The sequence below is a fragment of the Haliaeetus leucocephalus genome, unplaced genomic scaffold (genome assembly GCF_000737465.1).
Source record: "Haliaeetus leucocephalus isolate CR32 unplaced genomic scaffold, Haliaeetus_leucocephalus-4.0 Scaffold657, whole genome shotgun sequence".
NCBI lineage: Eukaryota > Metazoa > Chordata > Aves > Accipitriformes > Accipitridae > Haliaeetus > Haliaeetus leucocephalus.
The window spans coordinates 2,777,413-2,803,435 of record NW_010973093.1 but is presented as its reverse complement, the minus strand read 5'-3'; the positions used below and the strand labels follow the sequence as shown (position 1 = coordinate 2,803,435).

At 39.5% G+C, this 26,023-nt stretch overlaps 1 protein-coding gene across 1 annotated transcript in view; it reads left to right on the top strand.

Moving 5' to 3' along the window:
* Positions 1-26,023, top strand: part of OGFOD3 (2-oxoglutarate and iron-dependent oxygenase domain containing 3) — a 46,903-nt gene that overhangs the window by 537 nt on the left and 20,343 nt on the right. The window contains exons 2-7 of the mRNA XM_010579485.1: positions 155-475; positions 8,544-8,619; positions 9,579-9,621; positions 15,938-16,002; positions 16,610-16,666; positions 24,544-24,697. Coding sequence (XP_010577787.1) covers positions 155-475; positions 8,544-8,619; positions 9,579-9,621; positions 15,938-16,002; positions 16,610-16,666; positions 24,544-24,697 — 716 coding nt within the window. The remainder of the gene's footprint in view (positions 1-154; positions 476-8,543; positions 8,620-9,578; positions 9,622-15,937; positions 16,003-16,609; positions 16,667-24,543; positions 24,698-26,023) is intronic.

The window sequence follows — 26,023 nt, the reverse complement described above, 5'->3', positions numbered from 1 at the left end:
GAGCGGCCTGCGGCAGGGCCGCCGGTTCCTCCGGGAGCTCCTGTGGGAAGGCGGCCTGTAACCTCCGGGCGTGAAGGAGGAATGAGTGCTGCGGGTGCTTGTAAATATGTGCGCGCGTACCCCAAACGAGGGGTCGGTCGGGGTACCGGCCCTTGACCGGGTCTCCCCGGTGTCGGGCAGGGGCTTAAGTCCGCTCCGCACCGGCTCGGGAGCGCGTCGTTGTCTCGCGTGGGACTGTCGCTGTGCTCCCTCCGTAGTGCCAAGAAGAGCCGAGGCCAGCAAGAGTCACGGTGGAGGTGGCTGAAGGCAGCGGTCCTCCTCTCCTCCGCTGCCGCCGGTGGCCTCCTGAGCTGGAGCTACCTGAGGGCCGAGGACGGGGTCACGGAGGTGCTGGCTCATCACAGCGAGAACCTGCAGGACAAGTTCGTTGAGATCCCCTGCTCTGAGGACTACAACAGCCACAAAAGATTTGAAGGTATTTGGGTGGGATTGTGCAAAGTGGGATGAAGCGGTCTTCAGAGGACCACAGCAGGCTGACTGCTGTCCAAGTCTGTTAAACCAAATTTGTACCGCAAAACTCCTGCGTTTCCAGCAAATGCCTGGTCACTGTGTGTATTGTTTAAATCCACAAATGTTCGTGCCTCTTGGGTCAGCCTGGAAATCATTGCTTCTGAGAGGCTTTTTTGTCATCCCAGCATAATGCTCTTCTGAAACTGCTTTGCTTAGGCCATATGAAATAAACCTTTTGCTAAATCTGTTTATAGTGTCTTTCCTACTCTGTTGATTCCTGCCATAGCCTTGTGGGCGAGTTTGTTGCTGGTAAATACCCTACAGGGTATGGAATGGAACTGCTTTAGGATCTTGTCTGTGCCGCTAGCTTGCGGTGACGGCACAAATGCCAGTTTCTGATACACTTGTTTTGAGATGTGTGTGTGCCAGCAGCTTTTGATGCTGCCTGCAAAGCACTCCTCTGTCTTTATGTCTTTCAGCTGAGCCTGTTTTCTGTCAAACTGATATTTGCACTTATTTCTTTGGAGTGTTGATGTTGGATCTTCTAGAGAAATGGAAGATTTTTATCTTCTCTGATGAACAGGAGTGAGAGTCTGACTTGCAGTTTGCGTGGATGAGCTATGCTGATGTTCTCTTTTAGATTTGCGTAGTGTATCTTGATGAATGTTTTGGGTTGGTACTGCTGTCAGAAAGCAGCTGTGCTCTTACTTTTTGTTGGCTTACCTGTATGTCTAGGTGTGTGTTGACTGATGAGCTATTCCATCTAAAAAGAATAGTATTTCCGAGTTAGTTTTTAGCCAAATCAGTTGTCTTATCTGGTTCATTAGGTGGCTGACAAAACAGTTGCTGACACAAAGCTGGAGACAGAGTGTGGAGGCTGGAAGAAGCTGCTTGGAATTGAGAAAGAACAAAGATGATCAAAGGGCTGGAGAACCTGTCCTATAAGGAAAGACTGAAGGAGCTGGGTCTCTTCCCTGGAGAAGAGAAGGTTCAGGGGGACCATGTTACAGTAGTCCAATATTAAGGGGCAGCTATGAGGTGGATGGAGGCTCTCCCTTTACAAGAAGCCACATGGAGAAGACAACAAGCAATGGGTACAAGTTGTACTGGGCAAGGTTTCATCTTGACATAAGAAAATTTTTTTACAGAGAGAACAGTCTATCACTGGAACAACCTCCCCGGTGATGTAGTAGAGTCCCCACGACTGAATGATTTCAAGATGTGATTAGGCAGGGTGCTAGATGATCTCATCTAGGTTCCCTTTCCCATGAAAGGCTGGACCAGGTGATCTTTTGAGGCACTTTTCAACCTGGGCTGTTCTATGATTTCTAACTTTCTTCCAGTACCAGTTCTGGTAAAAAGTGTGTCAAACTGCAGCCTGGATGTGGTGCCCCAAAGATGTGGAGGTAATTTCCCCTGTCCTCTTCAGGTGGCTGGTCCTGGTGCTGTTGGTTGAAAGGTTTGTAACGTAAAACAAATGTTTGTGTAGTCTGTGGTCAGATAGTTTTTCCTCAGTGCTGCTATTGTAGCTTCTTGCCTTATAGGGTTTTGGAGGGTTCATCCCAATTGTTATTGAGGCAAAGAAAACTGCTGTCAGGAAGCTACCAGCAAGAAAACTTCCTCAGTAGGGGGGATTTTTTTGACTAAGCATATGAAAACACATGTTCTGTTTTAACTTTTCATAGTTACTATAAGAAGAAACTGCTGCTGGCTTTATTTGCATAGTGCCAAGGCCAGAGAAAACTGTTGCAGCCTGTGTTGCCACAGATTTGGTAGTTATGACTGAACTAAGGCTAAAACTGTCTGTTCTGCTACTGGGGCTTTGGCTTGTCAAAAGAAACCCCCCAAACCAACAAAACCTTGTTTTTTCCCTTCCCTGGTTTGCAGGAAGAGTTTTCTGAGCTGGAGACTTGTGGTCTTGGCAAGCCCATCAGTTATTCTTTCCATCATAAAGAAGGCAGGAAGGGTATCTCTTAAAGGATATCTCTGCCTGGGAAGAGGAATGAATGTGTTCTCTATACTTGTGATGTCATGGGGAGAAAGCTCTGCAAATGCTAACTGCAGGGTGAAGTGTCACCTCTCTTGGCTTTGTATGAGAATGATTGACGTGGTTGGCATCAACCCAGGAGGAACGAAGGGGAGTCATCTTGTGCAAGTTTGTATTCTGGCTTTCTAATTAGATGTTTGCTTGCTGCTGCTTCTTAACTTATGTGATTGATTTGGGGTTTTAGCAGATGTTTTTACACGTGTTCCCTGTACTGTGCTTTCAGAAAGTGATCAGTGGTATTAGAAATGTGTGAACATCTGTTTTGTTAAGTGGTTAATTGAAGTCGAGCTGGGATAATGAACTTTGCTCTCGTTTTTTCTCTCTCGTCTCCTGCTCGGTGCCCGCCAGAGGGTGGTGGTGAGCTGCTGAGCCTTGCTGTCCCGTCAAAGCTGAGCTCTTTGTTCCACCTGTGTGTTACTGATAGCTTAGCGAGGCAGTAAATGTGGATTATGGTTCTCTGCCAAACTGGATTCGGCTCCGGAGCTTTAGTCGCTTTGTTGTAAATAGCTTTCTATCACTCAGTAGCTTTTCATTCTCTGTCTTTACTCTGGCTTGACATCCACAGCTGCTGGCTCTGTGTCACAAGGAGGTACATTCCTATCATGACTTGGTGTCTGATGCTCAGCCGTGAAGTTTCCACTGCTAAGATGAGAGTTTTCTTTTTTTATGCACCTGTCTGTGCTTCAAACTGAACTAGTGCAACTGAGCTTCTAGTTTGTTTCAAATGGTATGGTAGTTGGTGTCACAGAGCAGTGGTTTTATTTCCATAGCACTGCCTGCCAGTAAACCTGCTTCATACAGAAATAAAACGTGTTATTTTTCAGAGGCCAAGCACTTAACTTATTATATTTGCAGAAGATGGGGTGTTCTGTGAGCACAGTCTCATCTGCATTCTGAGCCTTGTGGCCAGATCTTGGCTATTTCTGCTGTCTTGAGACATGGTTAACTACTTAAAACTACCATGGCTACTAGTGTATCTGATGAAACTCCTGCATACTCTCTTATGTGTGTTGACATATTGTGTCAGTGTACAAAGCATCCATGATCACTGCCCAGGAGACAGCTTGAAGATGCTTTTCCAGAGACTAGATCAGTGGATGTGGAAAGCAGAGAAGTCTGTGAGCAGTGGAGGAAAAGCACCTAGGCTGCTGGTGTGGTTATGGGGGTGGTATCCAATAAATCTTTGCCTCCTTTTGTCCTGCGTTGAGATGGATTGTATAAAGGGAGCATCATGATGGGGCTTTTTTCTCACGTGAGTTATCCTGGTCTTGGCAGCATACAGTTCTTGGCCAAGTGCCGCTTTAAGTAGGAGACAAAGCTGCAGTTTAGGCACTTGGACCCCTGTGTTACATTGTGTTTTCTGTGTACTGAATAAGGAGCAGGGGCCATAGGGAGTACTTGTGTTTTTGCATGTTTTGGTATGCTCTTCCTTTACCTTGATTGAAAAAAATACAACTCTTAAGATCCAAAGCTGAGTGCCTTATTAGTTAAGTGAATGATTTTGCACAAATTTGTGGAAGCTACTGGGTACTTTTGTAACACTAAACTAATTTTCTCCTGAGTGCAGATTCTCCAAGTATGCTTTTGACACTTCAGTGCTCCCATGTACCATGGTCTCTTAGACGAAGATGACACATTTCTTAATGCTAAAATTGTTTTCAAACAGACTGTTCTGATTTTTCCTTAGCATTCATCCAGTGTTTGTGCCTTACAGTTGGTACCTGACTGACTTTATACTGGACTGTCTTTTTCTTGTTTTTCTTCTCAGTTTGGAAAAGCTTCTGCTGTTGCCTTCAGAACACCTCCTGCTTCTAGCACTGTCTTTGCCAGAGACCCTAGACATGTAACAATTGTCCTAGGTAACCCTGTAGTTTTGCCAAATCTGGACTCTCCAGTACCAACCTTTCCAAAAGGGTAAGATCTATCCAGTTGTTTGCAGCTGGAAACAGAGGGCACAAATCTCTTCTGAAATCAGAAGTCTTTGCTAGCATCCTTTTTGCAGAATGTCATACAAGGAAAACTCTAGACAGTTTTGTCCTGGAGTATTGAAATTCTCCTTTGAATTTACACGTTCTCACCACTTCTCCTTGAACATTGGCTTTCCCTCATGTCTAAGACAATTTTCTTTGCCTTTCAAGCATTAAAGAGACCTTTTCAATGGCAGAAGGAAAGTCATTCCCCTTTTCTTGTCTCTATTAGCCAAGACGGCTTCCTTGTTTTTCTGTGTTCAGCTTTCTCCAAACTCAAAATCTCACTTTTCTATCAGCCTGTTACTTGAGCCTTTTTTAATCTTGTTTTTTAACAGGACTATAAAAAAAGAGTACTGCCAATCTCCAAACTTGTGTTTCATAACATTGTTGACATCTGTACCCAGATGAACAGAACATTGGGTACAGTGTGGAGTATGTTATGTGATTTGTGATTGATTATTGTTCTGCAAATCTTTGAGTGGATCTTATGGTTACTAGTGAAATGTTCGGTAGGGTTTTTTTCCTTTCTGGGAACCCAAGTTGTTGGTTCTTTGGCTGTTTTTTTACATGCATCTGAAAAATTGGGTGCTGGAAACTGTTACCGCCTCAGCCATCTGTCTCGCTCTTTGGGTGAGTGTTTGCTAGCCTGGAGGCAGAGAAGTCTCATCCCTGTCAGTTGGCTTCTGCGATGCTCTTCAGCCTGGCATTCAAAAGTGAGTAACTGATTTTATTCTGCCACTGCTGAATGTATAATGGAGCCTTTAAGGCAATATAAAATGCGTATGTTTTTGTTAGGGCAGACAAGAAATAGTTTGCATTGTTTGCTGGCTACTACTTGTTGCTTTTCAGAACTGCTAGATCGTATGCTCCAAAGGAATATAGCATTTCCAATACTTGCATTTTTATTGCAAGATTTGTGGTTAACTTGCAAACTGTTGGTTCCTGGAATTGAGATTGAAAAAATGCAAAGATTTCCACAGAAACTGCATCTAGCCTTTCTGGTTGCAGAGGGCATATTTACAATGTGCCTGAACCATGGCACAGAAGCTCCCCCTCTCTCCACTCCTTCCCCTCCCAAATTTGTAACTTGGAACAACTTTCAGCCTATAAAGCCCTTGTGGGTTTTTGTTGGTTTGAATTCTGTACCTTTGGGGCTGCTACTGTATTGCAAAATCTTGTTCTTTAATATGCAAAGCACCTTTGGGTTGCTGACAGAATTTTTAATTTTGATGGTGGTTTTTTTTATATCAAGGCACTATGGTTTCTGATGAATGGTATGTTTTGATTCTGCTCATCTCTGTAGCTCACAGGGTCAAGAGGAGAAAAGTGAGCTGGGAGAGCAGTGGTTGTGGTTCATTCTTGTCGCACTTCTGGGTTCTGTGCTGGCATTGATAAATGAAAGCTTAAGAATGTAATCTCTAGCATTATTGTAGACTGCTAGTTTCCTAGGTCATCTTCAAATAACTTAATGTGCGCTTCCTGGAATCTGAATCTTCAGCTGACTTCAGTTACTGTTGCAGGGTAGCCAGAAAACACAATGAATTATCTTGATTGTAATCCAGTTCGTTTCCTGACCTTGATCTGTGTTTAAACAGTCTGCTTGGTGTGGGTGCCTTTGACTTCAATTTAAACATATGTCAAACAAGGGACTTTTCTTTTCCCAAGCAAGGAAACAGTGTGTATAATTTGGTATGTTGTTGTCAGTACTCGGCCTATTCACCCACACATCTCTTTGTCATTGCTTCTTTCTCTTCTTGAAATGCTGGTGTAATTCGAGGGCTATATCAGGGTATATCCAATAAGATGGAGTGGAAGTTCCTACAAAGCACTCGTGCTGTTGCAAAATTTCTCTTTCTGTCAGTCTGTGGTCATTGTTATCATTAGTTGCTTTTGATCAGAGCAGACTGATGCTTTTGACTTGCATGGGTGAATTGATTGATTTATTTCCAGGAGTTCCCCACCCCTCCTTGTGTTCTGATGAGCAAATAATCCTTGAAGAGGAGCTCAGTTCAGTAACAGGAAGTGTATTGACAGATGTCAGAAAATACATTCATCCCAACTTTTCTATGGGATAGATATAGAAGATCTATATATGGATCTTCCTCAGTAAAGTGCCAAGTGTGACATCCGAAGGTCTCTGGTGGCTCAGAATTCATCTTATTTCTTCTTCTTGCCTGAAGACTGTTGTGGACCAAACTTCTAATTTCATAAGAACTTTCATATATTCTTCACCTGGAACTCTTACTGCTGGCTTTTTTTCCATGAGTTTTTAAAATTTAATATTAGATTTCTTAGCAATGAATTTTAAGAGACTTTTTTATTATATACATCCAAGCTGTGTGCTTCAAGGCACTTCTGTGCAAAGCCTCATATAAATAGCTGCCCTTCAAAGTATGTTTGTATAGACACCCCATACAGCATGTTATTTGCTTCCTTTTGACTCATGTTTGGGGGAGAAGGGGTTGAGCAAATCTGAACTATGCTGCTTTTATTCTCTTGGCAGTATGGTTGGAATGTTCAAATTCACTGCTTTTTTTATGTTACTGTTGCTTTTCCAGTGACTTCCAGTTGACAGATATAATGGTTCTTAGTGCTTGACTACAGGAATCTCTGTTAAGAAACTGCATTATTTGGGTTGAATACTGAAACATAAGTTAAATTCAGTTTTTTGTGTTAATACATGAATTAGCATGTATTGATATTGCCTAAAGATCCTATACCTATTCAGGAGCCCTTGTTATTAGGAGTATCTTCATGGCTTGAACTGTTTGTGTTCTAACTAATTTTTTCAGTTTTTCTTTTGTCAAGTAGTGATTTCACTCCTGTCTGAGTGGCAGTCTCTTTTCTGTTATTAACATGGTGGTGTTCTGGTGTTATGTCTGCTGCAGTCTGTATCCAAGCATGTCTTGTCTTCTGCATCTCATTTTTCTCCAGGACAATTGAGTTTCTTTATCCTGTTGAGACTGGTTTTGGGACAGAACTCTTTTCATGTTGTGTATTGTACCCAAGAGTGGTATGTACTGGACCTTTGTCTGAGTTGAAGGCTTACTTGGACTGTAATAGAAAACATTTTGTATATGGACACGTCATACTAAGGGGGCTTAGTTGCTAGAGATCTTGGCTGATTTTTGGAACTGTCAGCCTGAGATGGAAGGATCCATGTGGTATTGTTGAGCTTTCCAGTTCTTGCTCTGCCTGTCTGAAGGCTAGAATAAATTGTGTGAAATGAAAACATCTAAGATCGTCTTCCTTTCAGAGACCAGTTATATAAACATAAAACTTTTGTTTTCACTACTGCACTTGGGAAGAAGGGGGGAAAAAAATCATTGGATCTGTGTTGCTGCATGTACATTGAGATAGATATGCGTCCAATATTGCCTTACTAAACAAAGGCCACCTTCTCTAGCTTGAAGTGGGAGATGTGCAGAGGAACATCAGTAAGGCAACTTTAATCCCAAAGTCTGTAACAAACTTGTAAGGACTTGTAACAAACTTAAGAATTATTTTCAGATCAACCGGAAAAGTAGCTTGTTTTTAAAGTCATGGTATTACTGTGTGTCTTGCTTAACGTAAATGCTGGAGACTCTGGGTCATGTGTGACAGCCACATCTCTAGAGGCTGCTTTGGGGGCTGAGATTCATTTCTTCTAAATCATGTCCATTCTGTTGAATTGCACTATGGACATAGCAGGAAATAACTTGTCAGCTTAGTTGATGTAATTCAGGGGAACCAGCCATAGCAGGGAAAGTGATGTACCTTAGATGAGTCCTGCAGACTTGAATCTGTGCAGAAACAACAGTGACATTGGCTGGCTTGTCTTCTCTCTGATTGCAGTGCAAAACATACCAAAATGGGGATGTAACTTTCTTGTAGTTTAAGTCATCTAAAATATTCTGAGATTGCTGATATCCCTTCTGAATGTTGTGAATCTGAAAGGGGAGTAGAAGAATATTAATAAAGATTTGTTTCGAGCCTTTTTTGGAAGATGATACTTTCTCTTTCTCTTTGTGTTCCAGGGTGCACTCCTAGAAAGTGTGGAAGAGGTGTGACTGATGCAGTAATCACAAGGGAAGAAGCTGAAAGAATCCGTAGGTAATTTTTCTTTTAGCTCTTAAAATTTATGAGCACTTTAATGACAGTGTGCCAATGTTTAAGGTGTAGCACAAAGCTCATTAGCTGAAGGAGGATGGGTTAAACTTTAAAACACTAAACTTTTTTAAAAAACTTTTTTCATTTTTGCTGTAGTAGAGGCAGTTCTTTTATACAGAGTCTACCTCGCTCTGTGGGGCATGAGGGTTGTGGGGGGAAAAAAAAAAGGAAAATTAATTAAATGAGTTTTAAAGGATTTTCACTTGGCCTTCTGTTCCATTTGGCCTTTAAAACAGAACAAAACAACATATACCTTCTTTCAGCTGAGTCTATTTCTGGGTAATCATGAGGTACTGCTGACACTGTAGTCCTCTGTGAACACTAAGTGGTGAGTTTTAATCAAATAGTAGGGGACACTGTCCAATTACGCAGTTAGAAAAGTTATCAGCTTCTTTGAGTGTGATTTGCACTTGATAATCGTGTCGGTGGGGAATATCACTGTAATGCTCGAAGCCATAGGCAGCTGGTATGAGTGCTTTGTTCACTAGTCAGGCCAGCCACTCTGGCATTTCAAATTCAGCAGGGCTTCTGGTTTTGATGCAGCGTTTCTACATTGTACAGGTTTATTTGTACTGCCACTAAGAATCAAGATCTGGTTTGGGTTTTTTTATGTTTAATCTTACTTGACCAGAATGTATTTGAAAGACAATGTGTTTGGGGGTGTTTTGGGGATTTATGGAAGGGGGCTACAAGCTCAGAAATGTTCTGCAACATAGGTACTTTATTTTCATGACAGGCTGCAAGATTCAGTTTCAAGTAAATGGCAGCTCCTATTAACTCAATCGGGTTATATTTGATGCGTCAAATACCACTTACTGAACAGTTGTATGTTGTAAATAATGACTTAAAGGACAAAGTAATTAGACTTCAGTTCTCATCTGAGGTTATTGTTTTGCCTGCAGAATAGCAGAGAGGGGACTGTCCTTGGGAGGATCTGATGGAGGGGTGAGCAGTGTCCTGTTACTTTTTACATTCTTTTACTGCCAAGGCAAGATTATAAATGCATTTTTGGGGCTTGAGGAGAGGAGATGGAGAGTTTTTCCTTCCATTCACACTTGGAAGAACATTTGTTTGCAAAGTTATTTTATCTCCCATTAATACTGCTAGCAGTGTAATTCATAACTTCTGCAATACAGCTGACATTTCCTATTACTCAGTTTAGTTATTTCTAGCACCTCTTTTGAACTGCTTTTGTCTTCTACATCTGGAAACAGTTACTATAGCAGAACTGCACAGGTTTGACTTCTGAAACTAAATTACAGTGGTTCACAGCATCGTGTAAAGATTGTTTTGTGTAGTGACAAAAAATGCCATGTAATGTCTCTAAGTAGACCTTTAAAAATGAAAACAAACACACTTCTCTTCTACAAGCATGTTTATTTTAATTTCTTTCTCCTGTCTTTGTTCTCAGGATATTTTTGTGTCTGAATAGAAACTGTTTCTTGAGTATTTCTAAACACAGCCACTTCTTTAAGCCTCTGCTGAATTAGGGCATATATTAGCAGAAAAGGAGAAAGGTTTCAATGAAAAAGTAAGACTTTTTTGCAGGTCTTTCTCAACAATCACAAGGACAATAAAAATATAACCCAAGAAACTTGTTTCAGATGGGCAGCACTGGTTAATATATTTAAAAGATTTAAGATTCTCTGTTCAGTTCTGTCAGGATCCCTTGGATTTTTTTTCAGTTATGCGATTGCATGATTTGCCACTTTGCCTAGATTACTCTGCCTTTTGGGACCTCTGGCTTAGCTTCTGTCATTAGTGCTGTCAAGTGGGTTTCCTATCCTGTTCTTTTGGGATCTCCAGGTGATTTTTCATTAGATTTCCACAAAGAGGCATTAGAAGGGTAGTGTATCACACAGACAGCTTCATGGATGTGGACCACAAAAAGCTAATGTCCAGCTGGGGGTCAGGGAACTGGGGAAACTGAGGCAGAGAAAGCTTGGAAGAGACATGAGGGGGGGTGAATTTGCTGCCCAATGCACTGAGCTGGGCAGGGGTCCTGACCCGACTTACTTGGACAAGAAGCCAGAGTATCAGACAAGTATAAGTCCATCATCTGCATCATTTTGGAAGCATCATTGTGAGTTTTTTTGAAAGGTATGGGGGGAGAAGATTCTGTTGCCACAATAAAATAAGTCTGTTAAGAAATCTGATGTCCATTGAGCGGTCTGGGCTTTGATACAAGCCTTCTCACATTTCTCATGATCTGTAAATGTGAGAAAGTTATTGCATGCTGTTACTCCTTAGGGAAAGGTACAAGAAGAAAGTTGTGTGGTATTGCATTGAGGCCTTATCCAAAATAGTGGATAAACACTGAAAGATGCTAAAAACAAGAGCTGACCAGTGTTTCTAGGAGATCGTGTTTAGGAGAAGCTTTTAAATACAGTCTCTTTACCTAGTTTCTTTTATGCCTCTTTCTCCCCTGTTATGCTGTTTTCCTTTCTTTTTCGATGTGCATGTTTGTATTCCCCATGTCATGGAGTGAATCTTTTCCCAATGTCTTCCCTTAAGCCTTTTATCTTTCCAAATCTCTTACCTACCTAACATACAAAATGTTTCAAGTCTTACTTCATCTAGGTACTTTGCCTGTATGCCTCTTAAGCTTCAAGCTTCTTGGATAAGGTGTGGCTTGTTGCTTTAAATTTCTTAGGCTTTAGAGTATTTGGATAATTCTGTCCAATTATGTCTGTTGTGCTAAGACCAATTTTTTCCTTAAAAATTCCTTAATTAAACAGAAACAAGAGTTATTTATTTTTAATTCTTTCTTCAGCCACTTTGATCTCTCTACTATTCCAAATAAAACTTCTTCAGATTTCTACTGGGTTGCAGACTACATTTTCATTCTCTCTGATTTCCTCTTAACCCCTTTTTAAGCAGTGTGTCTGATTTTTTTTTTTTTCTGTCATACTTCTTATACTTTGAGTTCACAGAAGTGGATTTATGTCTATGTGTCTGGATACAACTTATTAATTTGAAGACCTAAAATTGCAGTTTGTGACTCTGTTCATTCTTTCCTCCCTTTGTTTGCTGCCCTTTCTGCTTCCGTGTAGTACTGAAGTATAGCACAAAAACTTGTTTCCCTTTCCATCCTTTTGTGTGGAGAAAGTCCTGGCAAATATCTGAATTATGGAAATCTGAGTCATGCCCAGTTGTCATGCTGAGGTTTCTTTCTAATCTTCCTTTGTAATTTTTCCTAGACTTATTTATGCACACACACAGTGAGGCTAGAAGAGGCCATTGTGATCTTCTAGTCTAACTTTCAACAGAATCCACACAGGAGCATCTTCTCCACCAGTATACTGTTTTCCCTTGTATGTCTCTGTAAAACAGTTTTATACTCTGTCCCTTATTCACAGAATGTGAATTGCATTAGTTCTCTTGATGATTGCCTCAGCTTAGGTTTTTCTTCTTTATTAACATAATGACATTTCCCTTTCTTCCCTACCTAATATTTTCTTACACGCTACCTCTGCTTGCATTACCAGTTCAGTCATGACTCATTCATTCACGTCTTTGTAGGTGCTGCCGTCATAACATCTCTCTAGTGTAAATGAAACGACTCATTTACTGTTGGATCTATTGGCATTTATTTAGAAGCCCCAGAAGAGAAATCTCTTGGTGCAGTCTGTTTCCTGTGTTGCAGTGAAACTGGCAGGAGTAGCCACCTAGACCTCCCTCTTGCAGGGGAAAATTAAATTTCTTAATCACTGGGAGAAGCAAACAACCTGTGTAGCTGTGATGCCAAATAAGGGTTTCTGATGTCGGCCCCCTGACCCATGCATAGAATGGTCATTCTGGAGACCATATCCCTCCTTATTTTGCTTTCAGCCTTCCCAACCAAAGTCTGAAGTCCTCGAAATGCTGTCAGCTCTGCGTTTTCCATGGAGAAGATAAAGCCTCTGTATAATACTTGGCCTATCTCATTCCTCTACTGCAGGCTGCGTAGTTTTCTTCCTTCCTAGTTAGCCTCCTGATAGCCCTTAGGAAACACATACTTGTGAGGAGTGAAAGACATACTTGGCAGTGTGTCCTTCACTTTACGTACAGCTGTGTGTTGGTGGGATTATCTGGACTTAACTCTAGGAAGCTGGAGAGGAACTGGTTGTGTCTAATCTGTATCTAGTGTAAGCTTGTACTGGACTCCATAGTCAAATATCACCAAATTCCATTACTGGAAATTAAATAATTTCCACAGTAATAATAACCTGTACCTCTAGCAATCTGAATGATGTATAAATTAGATTGGTTACGCTTGTGCCTCATAATTAATCAGTGTAACTTTTAAGAGGCATTACCCTAAGAATGTAACCCTTGTCTGTCTACTCTTGAGATTCAAGTAGGGAAGGGTACTTAAAGGTGGTATTGTTTTGAGAGTCTGTGTAAGACTGCCTGCAGTGACAGCAAGTTTGATGCTGCCCAGGGATTAGTGGCCATGTACAACCTCCATTGCACTTCCCTCTTCGGAGCTCGAGTGTGTGAGCATTCTCACAGGAGGAGTGGGGAAGGGTTTGAGTGCTACCAGCTCCTCTGTAGGCAAGTAGAAGTAAGTTTTTTTTCTCTTTTGGGCAGTGTTTTCTTTAAAAGTATCACTTAAAACTTTTTAAGGGGTGGAGGAATTGCTGTAGAAGTCAATATATATTTAATGGTTGGCAATCCCTTTTAGTGAGGATGAAAGGCGGGACCTGTCATGCTTTGCGAGATGGGGACATTGATCCTTTTTGCCATTTTCTGAGAAGTGGTGGTTACTTGCATGTTCATTTTGAATCCTTTTAGCAGTGAGAGGGTGGAGAATGTGGGACTAACAATACTGAAGGTCCAAAAGAACATACATTTGTGCTTTTTTTTAAAGGAAGTTCAATTTCTTTTCTGTAGAAGTTCCATAAACCAGGACATTGGGGTAGTTCTGTAAAACAATCTCTTGGAAATAGGTGTGTAGGTATGCACGTTTGCAGTCTTCTGCCATCTTTAGATAAACTTTGTAGAGCTTTCAGCCTGGGAACGCTGACCTGAATTGCAGGCTGACCCTTGATGAGATAGCTGAACTTAAAGTAACAGTGTTGACACAGGCTTCCACCAAGGTATTCTCCTCGGTGTAGGAAATGATGCTGGAAATGTTTAGTGTTCTGAAATGGCAGAGGCCAAAATAAATGTGTTTCAGTTTCTTTCCAAGGTAGCTGTTAAACCAATAGCTCCGTGCTCATGTGTAATCAAGTCCCTCGCTATGTTTGGCATTCAGTTGTTTTCCTCTGTCTGAAACAACCCCGAAGAATATTCCTGCTTTTTCAGATTCCCTTTTCATTCTTCTTTCTCTGGCACTTCTAGGCTTTATATCATAGCTATTATCTTTTCAGCTATGAATACCTAGTGTTCTTGGGGTTGGCTTTTATTGATTCATTTGGTTATTTTGGATATTCCCAACTGTAATCATCTGGAGCTTGAGGAGTGAGAAGAAATGTATATATTTGGAAAGCATGTTGAAAGTATTTGAAAGGCAATTTGTTTTTAAATTAAATTCATCTTTTCAGATGTGTCCTGCTACTTCTCCTTATAATCTATTTTAGCATGATCACAAGCATAGTTTTGAAGCTACATGGGAGCAGTTTTACTTCTTCTAGCTGTGGCTTAGATTATTGTACAGAACCAGAAACTAATAAATGAAAATATTCTACTTCTCAGGCTTGAGTAGAACTTATTACAAGAACTGCTTTTGCGTGAGTGTGAGATTACTTGTTTCCATAACAGTCCTCTGAAGCTTTTGGAGAAATGTGGGAAGGGGAGGTCTGAAAAGCTCATGCTATGTCCACTTGAATAGCTTGTTGCTTATATATTTTTTAAGGGGCAAATAAAATTATTTGGGTAGGTTTATTAAAAGAAGGTTGTTATTATACTATCCCTTTTAAATGGAGACTTCAGTGGAGTTCCCCTGATTCAGCTCTGAAGCTCAGAGCAATTAAGCCTGCATCAGTTTTCTTTTGCTGAGAGACTGTCATGGGTGTCTTCCTCCAACATGATCCAGAGGAGGAGGGAGAAAAGTGCTTTGAGTCTCGGGATGAACGCGAAGCTGTATTGCTAGCCTGTCAATGCAGCTCTGACACGGCTGTGGACTGATGATTTGCTGCTGCTCATTCACCAGCCTGTCTGCATTTGGGTAAAGATACAAAGTGGCTTCAAACAGTGCTGTTCCAACCATGCCCAGAAATTCTTGTTGCCAGTGAGGTGGAAGTTATCATTCTTTCCAGGCAGCTCACCTAGTGGTTTATTATTGTTTGGATTTTGCTATAATAACGTGAATGGTATGTGGTGCATCAAGAAATGCCAAATTCCAAGATGAGAGCTTTTGTCTGGATATTGTATGTCAAAGAAGTCATTACTTTGGTGCCGGTCAGGTTAATTAATTGTTGATATTTCCAGTATTAAAAAAAAAAAAGACTGCTATTAAACAGTTGTATTTTTAAATGCTGTTTAACTGATAGAAAACAAACATGTATTTTGTGGACAGCAAGGGACATACAAAAGTGTACTTTATTCAATTTAGAGAAATAATTTAGAGTCCTGAGGGGTCGCTCTCTATCCTGGCAAATCTGAGTATTAATCTTTTTAGCTTGGTCTGGAGCTCAACAGAAGTGTTTGGCTTGAATCAGATGAAGAAATGGATTGACTTTTCATATGTAAAAACTTTTCACTCCTTGGTTTTCTTTTACAGTGGTTTAGAAATTGAGGAAAAGAAAGTTTGGCTCTAGTAAGCCTTAGAATTATAATTGTTCTTTTAAACAGACTTTTATGTCCATATTAAATATGAGAAGTATACAGGACCTCATGGTGAAGGAGAAGTTTTAATAACAAATGTTGGGCAAGATAAATATTAGTGCTGCTATTTGAGCGCTTCACAAATATTGGAAAATTAGTCATCTTTGTGTGGATGGGAAATGTCTTCAAGAAGGAATCCAGGAACACAGTGTCTTACCCCTAGCCCATGGAGGAAGACTCTGGCAATTCTGCATGTCAGATTTGAATCTCAGGAATAGCAGTCCTATGCTTTTGTCATAGTACCTTAATATTTTGTGCATCTATACATCAAACTGAGGGAGGTTTGTAGTTGTAAAGTATTAGTATTGTGAACCCAAATGCTAGAATCCAATATTTTTACTTGGAAAGCTGTGGAAAATGAGAGCCAACTTGGGACAGTTAAAGGTCATAGTTAAATAATGATAAAACCTTTTCATGCTCATTTTTTCTACTTTTTTGTTTCCCTTCCCAGGCATCAATTTTGGACTTGCACTCTGGAGCTCTTTCACTGGGGAAGCATTTTGTTAATCTGTACAGGTAAAATGGCGTTGTGGCTTCCTGCCTCTCTTGTTATCCTATACCTTCAGTGCTTACTGCCTTTTCAAATTTCTCAAGCCTTGTGGGCTGGGGTTAATAATGACAAACCGTAGAAGTTGGTTAGATTCACCACAGTTTCCACAACCAGTTAAAGAGCTTTTTGTGGCATGAAAACCAATCTTTTGTTGAACTGGGCTCTTAGAAAGCTACCATTACCTTTATTCTCAGAGTTCTTCTTGTACCAGTAAATAATAGTATTTTTTCCACAGTTATAGTCTAGTGTGTCATCAGTGGAAGAAGTCAAGTAGTCTGAACTCCTAAAAACTTGAATCCACATGCTTATGTCATGACGTGGGAGGGGACTTTCTTCATGCCTGGGGAATTCCGTTAACAATTGCTGTATCTTGATCCTTTAATCTTTTAACATAAAATCTTTTAGCAATGCTTTTGGAACATAATGCTTAAAAGCATTTGTAGGATTTTTTTGGTGGTGTTTTTCATTTTTTGATTGTGGGTAAAGCACAGATGGGGGTGAGAATATGTCTTGGTATTACTCAGGCAGTCTGATTCAGCAACTCTTCTTTTAGACTGTTGTTTCATTTTTCAGGTACTTTGGGGACAAAATTCAAGACATCTTCACAGAAGAGGATTTTGCATTATATCGGTAAAGCAGTAAAGATTGTCAATAACTTCTGAATGAACCACAAAACATAACTTCATAATTTTTTTTTGTTGTATCCAGGCTGGGAGGGGATTGTCCTTTGGATTCAGACATACAATTGATTTTGCAACTCAAAATAGTAATCTCTATGAGAATTAAGGTCCCTTGAGGAAAATAAGTAAAAGGACCTGTTGGTGACTACCTGATAAATAACATCTGCTGCTTTGAACTTACCTGCATTACCAATGTCAGGACAGTATTGGTGGTGTAAATGTAATCAGAATGATGGCACCACCACATATTTCCCTTTCTGCATAAGGGGTTGATGCCAGCCCTGCAAGCAAGGAGAGCTGCTTCATCTGAGTTCTGTGGTTATTTGCTGGAACATTATAGCTGGGTTGTAAAACACTTCTACATTAACTCCTATTTAACACGTTATCCAAGAGTTGTGTTAGATGATAAAGACAATCCTATGCTACTATTACGTTAGGAACTTGGAGGTTTTTTGAGTGAAGTGTAGCAAAACATTAAAAATGGTAAAGCAGGAAGTGCAAGGACTTCAAATTACTAATGTTCTGGCTAGAGAAGCAGAGCATACTTTCCCCCTAAGAAGGCAGAATATGAAATAGTGCTATAATGTAATAGCTTTGGCATCTGATGCTTTTAGCTTTCCTGTAGACCTGCTCATATACTTAACGAAGACAACAAACCTAATGAGTTCCATGAGTCTGTCAAGGTGTGGGGCCAAAGTTTAGCAACAAGCATTCTTTGTTGACTAGACAAAATAAATCATTAGATATGCATTTCAGTGCTTTCTCACAACTTAAAATGTACCTGACTTGAACATTTTAACTCTTTTTGTCTTTTTTTTCTTGGCTTTGAAGGAATATGACCTCCCTCTAGTGGTAGAAATAGTATTAAGTAGCCAAATAGGTTTATTAGTATAGTAATTTTATTTGTCTTAAAATATTAACCACTTAAAGCTTATTTCTATTTGACTACTGTTTTTAGATACTGTTGTCTTTTTAAAGAAGTTCATTGATCATGTGTTTACTTCTTCCCCCAAAAATCACAAAAATGAGACGCTTTCTTGATTATTTTTTAACTTTGACTCTATAAAGAAAATACATAGTTTATACCTCACCAAAATAGTGGAGAATACTTTGAAAATAGTCTCTGTTTTGCCTTCCATTCTGTAGAATATCAAAGAATCTGTAGAAATAACATGAGTGTCTGGAGGGCGTGTCTTACTAAAGAATATTTCTGTTTCACAGGAACAGAAACAGTTTTTCAATAATTTTTATGAATTTCTGATCCTTGCACTGTGAGATGAGACAGCTGCTACGGAATATCAATATTCCATTGGCATTTCATGCCAATATAGGGGATGTTTCAGTCTGCTGGATATCAATCTACTACAAAATATATTATTAAATGCTTCTGTTCATATTAATGGCAGTGCTTTAACATGGACCGTAGTACCGTATGTCCTTAATGAATAATTTTATGCTATTTTTTGGGAGCGTTTATCTTCATTACTTTCACTTACCTACCAAGGCCAATTTAAAAATACACTCTTGAGAGAAATAACTAAATGTAATTCATGTCTAAGTATTACTGATTGCAACAATAACAAATCTGAGGAGGCATTCTGAGCCAGGAGGCTGCTTTCTAAACTGTCTCTGTCAAAATTACGTTGCTTCAGAATCAATTACAGTTTCTAGGCTGATGCTTTAATCACTATCTGCCAAGCAATTCTTCTTGTTTCACATAATAGATGCATCTTTATTCCAGAAGAGACCTTTAAATCTGGATGCTTGGTTTGAGCCTTGTTGTGACTTTGGCAGAAAATGGCACAATCAAAGATTTATTCCAAAAATCTTACAACTTCTTAAGGTAGAGACATAGAAGGAGCAGAGGAGGAGCTAATAATGTGCTTTCTCCCTTTATTTGTTCTGCACGTGAGATTTCTGTTAAAACTTTCTGGCTGTAGAAGAGTATTGCCTTGTTTGCTTCTACTGCCTTTGGCGCTTTTCACTGCGAACAGTGTAGAGATGCTGACAAGTGGGCTAGAGAAGTTGTTTAGTTTTGTCAAGCTTTGAGTGTTCCTGTCACTGTATTTGAATCACACTTTGCGGTGACTCCTAACAGTGCATTTTTTTTGCTGGTCCAGCAGAGCTTGTATCTTACACAAATTTTTCTGTGGCACTTCTAGTTCTTTTACTCAGTCCTTTATGCTGCTGCTGATACATTAAGCTGGCAACTTTACAATCTAGTGTACATCCTTTCTCTTAAGTTGTGTGTTCCTTAGACCCTAGCTACTTCACTGGCTTTTTTTTTTTTTTTTTTTCCTTCCTCATCACCCTGACTCCAAAATAGATTTCAGTAACTGCTTTTAGGGAAGGTGGTCATGTACTCTTTTCAGGGAGTTCTGTTCTGCCTTTCCCCAAGTCTGGCCTGTGCATTTTGATATTATCCAGTGACTCAGTGTAAATGTACAAGGACTGCTGCTGGCAAATTCTGGGAGGGATTCATTTGTTACTTATATTGTTGACTGGGTGCTGTACTTGTATATTTATTACCATAGCAGAGCTCTGTTTAGTGTATCTGATTGGAGCCAGGTACACCCTAAGCAGTTTGAGTGATAGAATAGTTGCTGCGTTCATGAAAATGAATGCTTACATTCTCCAGCATAAATAACTGTTTTCTCTGTAGCTATAGTACACCAGAGCTCTCCCAACAGTTTTTGAAATATGGGGGACATGGAGGAAAAAGTATGATGAATGAGTTGGCTAGGATCAAGAAGGGAGGGGAAGCTTCTGCCTGAGGCTCGTGCTTTTTCTGGGTGCATGTGAGAAGTGACTGAGGGAACACTGTGGCTCTTGCTGTACCAGATCCAAGGTAGCCAGAATTTCTGGGCTCTTTCATTGCTTTCTTGATAGCACTTTCTAAGCTGAAATGTGGCTTACCTTGTCATGTGATTTAAACCTGAAATATGTGTGTTTGTCCTTAAGTGTTTTACTAATAGACTATGTAGGCTGTGTCTGGAATAGCAGGGAAGGGAAGGGAAAGAAAAACTTGCAGTCATGATACTGATAAATGTTGAAATGGCCAGGTTAGTGGAAAGCAGGCTGTACGGAAGAGTTTTTATAGGCTAAAAAGGGAATTTATACTATTTTCAAAAACAGCTGTGTGCTATATTTGACATATACTGGGCACAGAATGAGCTGATGTACACAGATGTATGTGTTCAGATACATGTTTTATAGGATTCTAGGGAACACTTTGATCTGTAAAAAGTCATGCCTTTGCTCCTACTGCAAGGTAAACGTTTGATTCCCAAGTATAGTGTTTAATTTGCTATTGCAAAGAGGGACATGACATACCTTGCGGAGTTTGAAGCAGAGGTCATTGTTTCCACTGATAAGTTTGTCAACCTGTTTGTCTCCTGCAGTGGGGTAAATGCGATGGTGTGATACAAAGGGCAACCAAGATTATTGCAAAGCACCCTGCAAAACATAGCTCCTGCAGCACAAAGTTACCTTTGCCTTTGGCACCAAACTCGTAAATGGATCTTTTTTACACGTTCTTACTCGAGCTACAAGCTAAGATCACCTTGTCATTAGTTACGATAGTGCAATGCAATGTTTTCTAGTAAGATCAGTGTTCTGCACATAGATTCCCCTCCACCCCCTACATTAAGCATAAATTCTTTTATACTTTATGTGGCTTTCTTAAACTTATGTTGAACTGCAGCCATTTACATATGACAAAGTGAGAAGTCCTGGTTGTTATTCACATACCTTGAGAAACAGTCTTCCCTTGCATATTTTCTACTTTCTTCTCTAGGTTATAGTGCCTATGTATTTGACTTGACTGATGCCACATTATTAGAAAATAAGTATTAAACACTGTCTATGTGTAGAAATGATATTTTGGTGCTGGCTCAACTAGGAATTTCATGGACTTCCTGTAGCTTTTGAGCAGTATGGTAGATATTGGAACAAGAAAAAACATTTAGGCACTCAAAAGGTATTCCTCTTTCTCTTTGGAGTTTGCTTCCAGCAAATCTTTGCCATATGGGTTATTCATTCAAACATCAGTGGAAATCTGCAGTTTATTCATGACTGATAAGCCTTTTTTATTTTTTTCTTGTTGATTCTCTATAATTGGGTTATTTTTTGCACTGCATTACAGCGCAATAAATGTTGTGCATATTTGTAGGCACAGTTTTTCCAGTTTAATAGTTTGTATTAAATATAAACTGCTTGGGCATTTGTTGGAGATGTATCAGATGACACTTTGTGTATCGCAATAGTATTTCATGCTTAATTTAAAAGCCTCCACAGGATGTGAAAAAATAGGGAGGCAGAAGTGGCCTGTCACTCTTTGCTCCATCATATATGTTACATAGGTTTCTGTTGTACCTCTTAAATTCAAGCCTGAACTTTGGGAATACCCAATTTACAGCAACGTAGATTACATGTATTTTTTTGTGATGTGTGTACACTGGGGAAGAAAAAAAAAAATCCAGTCTTGAATATTTCCATTCTGTCCCTACCAATTCCCTTTAGAAAGGTCATCCTGTGAAGGGCCTGTCGTATCAGCAAAGCTTGCTGGAAGGAGATCTTGTTTCCAGTGACCAGTACATAACTTTGGGTTACTTTGGTTTTTTCATGTTAGATTTGGAGTTCATTGAAATTAATAAATGACTTCCTACTGACTTCAGCATGTCTTGGATTAGGCTCTAAAAAAATAATTTGATTGTTCCCCAGCTCTCTCAAATATGTTTGAGAGCACTGAAGGCAAACTAGAAGATTAAGCATCCTCTCCCCCGAGACTTAACTTTTTTATGACTTTGCAGGCTGCACATCAAGCAAAGTTACTTTTTGCTTTGTTATTTTCAACTTTTTGTTATAGGCAAGTTAACCCCTGTTGCTCATTGAGCTCTGATGTGAATAGTCAGTATTCTTTTGCCCGTTGACATCTTTCCTGAAGGCAGGCTGTTGCTATAAACTTGCTCCCTGGACATGTGGTATCATGGTGTGTCTGTATTATGTGTTAGCACAGCTCTAAGTGCAAAGGGTAGATACCTGTTTTTTGAAGCCTACTCCAAGATCTATGACAATCAGTGGGCGTTTTTGATAGTTTACCATTTGTTTTGTTGAATGGTAAATTATTTATGTGCATAAAATTCATGTTAGTCTGCTATGTATGCCATGATTGTCTTGATTAAGTTTGAGTGATGCTGTGATAATGTAGGATGACAGCTCATAGGGAAGCAAAGGCAGGAGCACATAAGTCAACTAAAGAAACGCAAGGTTCACACTTCTTGTCACCTCATGCACTTGAAGAAGCTACTGTGATTAAAAGAAATACTTGAAGCCTATAGTGCACAGGGAAATAAGAGGCCAGCAGTATCCTTACACACCCAAAAACCAGCTACCTGGGTCAGCTTACAGCAGCTCCTTCCACAAGACCAGGATAGCACTTAAAGTTACGCTTTTAGACCTGTCACCTTAACTGCTTCATTATTCTGTCTTCCTATTCTCTACTTGCCCTGCCTACTTGATTTATAAACAGGAAAAAACAAACTTATCCTCTGAAAAAATGCTTATTTTCTCTTTGCAGCATACTTAAACTGTTGAGTTTATTTTCTTTTCCTTTTGGTAACCCATTGGCCGGTCCAAACCAGGTAGACTTTTGGTTGTGTTTTTTTGTCTATCAGGAAGAATTGAGTAGAGCTTTGCTTTCTGCTTGGTTTGCAAAACATGCAGTCTTGCCCAAAGCCATTGCACATAAGTCTCAAAGAGGAGTGAAGCTTTAACGGAGCCTTATAAACACCAGGCAGCAAATCTGAATAGAAAGCTTTTAAAAGTGGAAAAGGAATCAGCCTGAAAAAGGAAGCTGTACTGCTTAGAGAGCAATACAACTACTAGAGATTTAAAGTTATGTCAAGACTATGGCCTAACTACTTCAGAGTAGATATATTCCAGCTGGCTGATGCAAGTGGCCAGCCGATGTCAGAGCCAGGGAATATGCTGCTTTAGTATTTGTGGGTTAGGCTATTAATTCTTGTGTTGGGTTGTTCAAAGTGCCAGCTGCCTTCAGTTCATGAAGTGAAATCATTTAATGGTTTTTGGGAAACATGAGGCAGCCTCTGCTGTAGTCCTGTTTCTTGGAAAGGAAAGAGACAAAGATCAGGCTCCCACAGGCATGAGAGGAAGGACCTGTTGATCCTTTCCTGATGTCAGTTTTGCGAGCTCTACCACTATGTAGCTCTCAACTTGAAACCTCAGTTCATGCAGCCATGTAAATACCTGAAAATCTGAGCTCTAACTTCATTTAATGGTTTTGATATTTCACATGTAAACTAGCTTGAATTTAATTGAGCTTGAATTGACTCCTAAAGCTTAGACCCCTAAAAATGTAAAGTGAGACAGGTTAAAAATCAGATCTGTATGTGGTTTTTTATCTTTGTTTTTGGTGAGGGACAAGATGTGAACAGAATGAATATTTAGGATTTTTTTAGTACTTGTGGAAATGGTTTTTAAGAGGTGACATTCACAGCCTAACACTGTAGGTCTGGTTTTACTCCTGTCGCTTCTTTTTAGTCACTGTTTAAGTTCCCTAGAGAAATACTTGGGGAAAAACTTTTCTTGAAAATTATGCTGAAGTTTAGTACTACCCAGTGGAGAAATGTCTGATGCAGAAAAGATGCAAAACTACTAATTTAATTCCATGCAGAACTTCCGAGCTGTGTTTACTCAGAATACCTTGTCTGCATGCTGCTTTTGAAGCACTTGGGAAGGAAGACTAATACAATAGCTAAGAATGTGTTAAAGTTGGGAGAAAACATTATAAAGCTTTTGAGAAGCATAGAGGATTACATCTTAAAACCCCAACGTTTTCATTTCATCTCATTGTGTTATTGCGTTCTTTGCTGCTTTTTAAATTTCCTCAAAGTTAAATACTAGCTGTATGTGTTTACTGGTGAGATGTGCCAGTGGTATTCTTCATTAATCACAAATCTCTTCTCTAAAAGTGCCATTGACTGAACTAAGGCTGGCAGTTCTATGTGATCCTGTTCTAGCCCTGTATGCAGCAATACCTATCCTGAAGGATGGATGCTGCTATATAAGCAGTTCTGTATAGTAACGCGTGTGTGATTACTAGTCTTCTGTTTTCATAATCATAAAAATAAAAATCCTGTTCTTATCTTCCTGTCTCCCAAGAAACACAGGGATAGCAAAGGTAGAAATAGTTGGGAAAGACATCTTGCATTCATTTTTAAGGAAAATCTAGTTATGATACCAATACATATGTTGACTGAGAACCCTGAGTTATATGGTGCTAGATGCTTCATTGGTTAATTTAAAATTAGTGTAAAAATAGCTGAAGGTGCTCCAGAAGCAACCCTTTATTGAAGATACAACTTTCTAGTTATATGCTTTGGATTAAAAATATATATGTGAAAGACTTTAATCTTTTCAGTAGTTAATAAACAGTGAGATATGCGTGGAATTTTTCAGGAAAACAGACTGTTTACACAAAGAAATTTTAAAACCTAGGCCATGGGGGACAAATAGTTTCTTTTTCTTGATATTCTGAGAATTAAAAGAAAAACCAAACCCAAAGCCAACAAACACCAACCCAAAACACTGCGGGGGGAGGTCTCTTTTTTTTTGGTGTAGTAAATCTCCTTTATTTAAGGCAAAATAAGAGGGAAAGTATGGGTATATGTTTCCCATGATTTATTAGCTAAGGAAGAAGCTTAGCTCTGAAGAAGCAGTAACAGTAAATGAAGGAGAATACAGGAAAAGCAGGAGAGAGGTGTGTCACTTAGCATGTTGTATTGTATTGTGTTGTGTTCTTTGCAGTGATGTGAGACAGAGAATTCAACAGAGGATTGCTCAGGCGTTTGGTATCAACTCTGCTTCCATGTACCTGACTAAGCCAACGTTCTTCTCAAGAATAAACAACACTGAAGCCAAGACAACACATGATGAATACTGGCACCCACATGTTGACAAGGTAAGTAGGAGTCTGAGATAGGATGCAAATGTTTCCTGTTATTATGAGATCACTTTAAAGTAATTTTGCATTAAACAATCAGTCAAATGTGTTTGAAAACTGATGCTTGTAAAAATCCTTCGGGGGATGAACCTAATGGAAGGATAAGTGAGTTTAGAAACTTAGGCTGGTACATTCTTTTTATTTTATTTTCTCTACTTTTAGTTCTGCTAGAATTAATGAATTGTGTGATTGACTACTCAGGAATCTCCTTTGTCAGAAACATTGATTAAATTGACCTGCACCTACAAAGTGTTTCAGTTTCATCAAACCTGTGTTCCCAGTTAGGGTATCACTTTCAGCCAGGTCTAGCAGGAGCTATTTCTAAGTGGTTAGTCACTATTGTTAGTTGATCTGAGCCTTTTGATAAATGCTTAACATCTATATTTCAGTTGTACCTGAATTGAGGCTTTTTTACTGCATGTTCTTCCATGGGGATATGGTACCCTCTTCTAATAATTTGATGTTTTGTTGCTTTTGGAATGGAAGTATTGTGACTTTCTTTTAACTGCCTAGCCTTCTTTCTATCCGTGGGCTCGTAGCTTAAGACTTTGCATTTCTCAATGGACTTAAATGATTTGGGATTGGTATTGAGTTTATTTCTGAATTTAACAGAGTTCAAAGGTTCTGTGCAGCATAACAGAATACAAACTAACAATGGAAGAATCAAATGGCAAAAAAACCCAAAACCACCAACCAAAACACCAAACCAAAACCCAAACCCCCTAAAATCAAACAAAAAAACCCAACCCAAAAAACCCAGAATATCCACATTTTATGTCTTCAGGATTTAAAAGTTAAGAGTTATGGATCACTCAAGATGGAACCCAATAAAACTTGTCCCATCAAAATCTAAGTTACATCTTGGTGCTAGAGTCTGTATTTGGGTAGTTTACCTTGAAGTCTATGACCTGAAGCATGTAAGATGAAAAATCAAACAGAGAAATATTCCTTGCCTTGAAAATATTTCCTGGGAAAAGTCAGTCTGAGAGAAGTAAAATGTCTGTTGTTGCTCACAACAGTAGTGTAAGCTCCTGTGCCCTTTCTTGTCATGTAGGCAGAAGCAGCTTAAATTTAGAAAACATGGTGACAGTGATGATACCTGATACAGCCACTGTTCCAAAGAAGAAAGTAATGTAGGGTGGAATTTGCTGTCACTGACATAACAAAGACAAGACCAGCTTTTGGATTCTTTTTGTTTAAAAAGCTGTCATGTAAACATTGAATAGGAGTAGACCTAGGACCAGAGGTGGTAGGGAAGATTTTGAGATGCAGATTATTTTGACT